The following is a 2,761-nucleotide window of genomic DNA, read 5'->3' as shown; positions in this document are numbered from 1 at the left end:
ACTAAATTGTCTTAAAGTGTACCTAAAGGATGCTTTGTCCTTCTATATTTTTGATGGGTTTCTTTGCACTCAAAAGTTTTTGTTATTGTCTCTTGTTGGCATAAGATCACATTCCCACTAAAGAAACTTCAAGGTCTTGATAAATGTCACTAACTTCTACTGGTTAGGTAGAGTGTAAGGTGTGTAAGATTAAGATGTGTTTTATTGTGGAAAAACTAACAAGATATTTGAAGATTTGGGAGGACAAATGCTAGGTGTCCATAGAAGAACTTTAGTTGCACTTCTGAAATTGGCTGGATTTTGGTATGTCCTGTGCTAACATGTTTAACACTGCGAGTCAGTGTGCTGGACTCCAGTCCAGCAAAGACTTTGGGCAGTGCTTCATTTTTAGTCTCCTTTTATGCTGGAGACTAATGTTTCCCCACCAATGAAACACAGTTTTTCATTAGCACACTGGAGAGTCAATATTTGGAGAGAGTTATAATGAAGAATCAGTTTTGTATGTAGCTCTGGAATGAGTATCATGCAGCCTGGGTTTGAACTTCTAAATCTCATTCCTAATTCTGTTGTCACTGGTATAACACTAATCTCAGATTTTTGGGTATGTGCCTCAATTATATTCCTGAAATTTTGAAAGATTGGTTTGACACTTTCTCATAAGTGCCCTGTAGACAACCACCATTAAAACTCTACTTTGTTTATAGTATAGAGGGATAAAATAGTCAAGTATTAAGCTATGCTGTAAGTTTTTGAATTTAAAAGTGAATAATGGTATCTAAGAATAGTTTTTCCTGCTTGACCCATATAAAATGTAAATGTATCCTAAGTATTAAGCTAAAAGCTAGCATTTAAAATGCTTGCAATGCTAATTCAGGGTGCTGATATGAACATGAGTATTAAAAAAGCCTGAAAAAGCAAAACATGGTTTACCCTATTGACCTATGTAACTAATTATATGTATTAATTACACATTAATGTCATACAGTATTAGTTCTCAAGTTTTTATTTTATACTGCCTTTGAAGATTCTCAGCTTCTAGATTGTTGTATTAAAGTCAGAAAATAACTAACTTTTTTCCTTTAACAGAAATTGAAAAATTCCAAAAAGGGGAAGGAAAGGAAGAAGAAAAGTATATTGATGTAGTCATCAATAAAAATATGAAGTTGGGACAAAAAGTTTTGATTCCAGTAAAACAATTCCCTAAGGTAAGGCCAATTTTCATACTTGATAAATCTTAAGTGCTCATAAAAGATACTCCACTAATATCTTAACTAGTTTTTTAGCTGTTACATTTAAAATAGTATTAACAATCTCCACTATTGCTGTTTTGCAGACTGTTCTATAGAAGTTCTAAGGTAGGAATAGCTCTTGTTGGAATACATGTGCAGGACTAAGGTAAGGCCAATTTTCATACTTGATAAATCTTAAGTGCTCATAAAAGATACTCCACTAATATCTTTTAACTAGTTTTTTAGCTGTTACATTTAAAATAGTATTAACAATCTCCACTATTGCTGTTTTGCAGACTGTTCTATAGAAGTTCTAAGGTAGGAATAGCTCTTGTTGGAATACATGTGCAGGAAAGTGGTGCATGCTGGTCACACAGAAAATAGTATTTTGAGAACAAATGATAAATGAATCATATTTTCAGGATAGCAGGTTCTTCTGAATAGCAAAAGGAATTAAATATATTTAAGCCTGATGCCAGCTTTGAAACTTTCTTATTGTTGGTAGAAGTGCAGCTTAAAATGCACCATTAAAGGAACTCACTGTGTAAACTTTTTCTCATCCTTTTAAGTTTCAGCCATTGTTAGTCTTGAATTAGTTAAATCTGCACTACTAAATTATACAGTCTATTCTGGAGGAATAAGGACTGTTTTGTTAATATATTTGACTGCCATGAATTCTTAACACTTCTTTACTGCCAAGTATTATCCTGCACTAAAATATTGCTACCTGGAAGCATTTATTCAACATGTAATAGGCTGTGGAACTTTAACTTTATTCTTTTGGTCCCTTTTTAAATTTTAATGTTATGAAAATCAGATTAGCATTTTTCCACTTGTTTGAAATGGCTTTTTCTGCCTACTAGAAATTTCAAGACTGCTTCTGTTTCTGCTTATGGAAGAAAGGAATTCCTTCATCCTTTCCTCCATTTCTTTAGGAAGACTTTTTCTGAACTTTTTTCCACACTATCAGCATTTTTCTCAGACCATGCTGGGTAACTTGCAGGGATTGCTTTACTGTTGTTCAAAGTTTCATAAAATACTGCTTCAGTGAATTCAAGATTGCATGCCACTTATATGTGAGCACCTCTTTGGAACTCTGACTTAAGTCATCTTTATGACTGGGAAGAGCTGTATACAAACATACAGAAACATAAAGATGTGAAGGTAAATGGGGAAGCTTACATGGTCAGTGTTTGGAATCAGATGTTTTTTATAGATGTTGAGATGGAGATACTTGAGCTCAATGGAAAGGAAGGCAAAATGAATATTAAAAGGAAACAGTGCCTTTTGAAAGATGCTTCTGCTTCTTTACATGGTGTCAACTTTCTTTAGAATCATAGAATCATTAAGGTTGGAAGAGACCTCCAAGATCGAGTCCAACCGTCAACCCAACATCACCATGCCCACTAAACCATGTCCCTAAGCGCCTCATCTACAGGTCTTTTAAATACTTCCAGGGAGGGTGACTCAACCACTTCCCTGGGCAGCCTCTTCCAATGTTTAACTACTCTTTCAGTAAAGAAATTTTTCCT

The 2,761-nt window shown here is 34.3% G+C and overlaps 1 protein-coding gene across 1 annotated transcript in view; it reads left to right on the top strand.

Annotated features, from left to right (window-relative positions):
- The first annotated feature begins 1,090 nt into the window (after window positions 1–1,090).
- Window positions 1,091–2,761, top strand: part of KHDRBS3 (KH domain containing, RNA binding, signal transduction associated 3) — a 71,022-nt gene continuing 69,351 nt past the window's right edge. The window contains exon 1 of the mRNA XM_009320932.1: window positions 1,091–1,205. Within this exon, the coding sequence (XP_009319207.1) occupies window positions 1,158–1,205 (48 nt within the window). The 5' untranslated portion in view covers window positions 1,091–1,157. The remainder of the gene's footprint in view (window positions 1,206–2,761) is intronic.

This window comes from Pygoscelis adeliae, unplaced genomic scaffold, assembly GCF_000699105.1.
Source record: "Pygoscelis adeliae isolate BGI_AS28 unplaced genomic scaffold, ASM69910v1 Scaffold342, whole genome shotgun sequence".
In the NCBI taxonomy this organism is placed as follows: domain Eukaryota; kingdom Metazoa; phylum Chordata; class Aves; order Sphenisciformes; family Spheniscidae; genus Pygoscelis; species Pygoscelis adeliae.
This window is presented reverse-complemented; position numbering and strand designations above follow the sequence as displayed.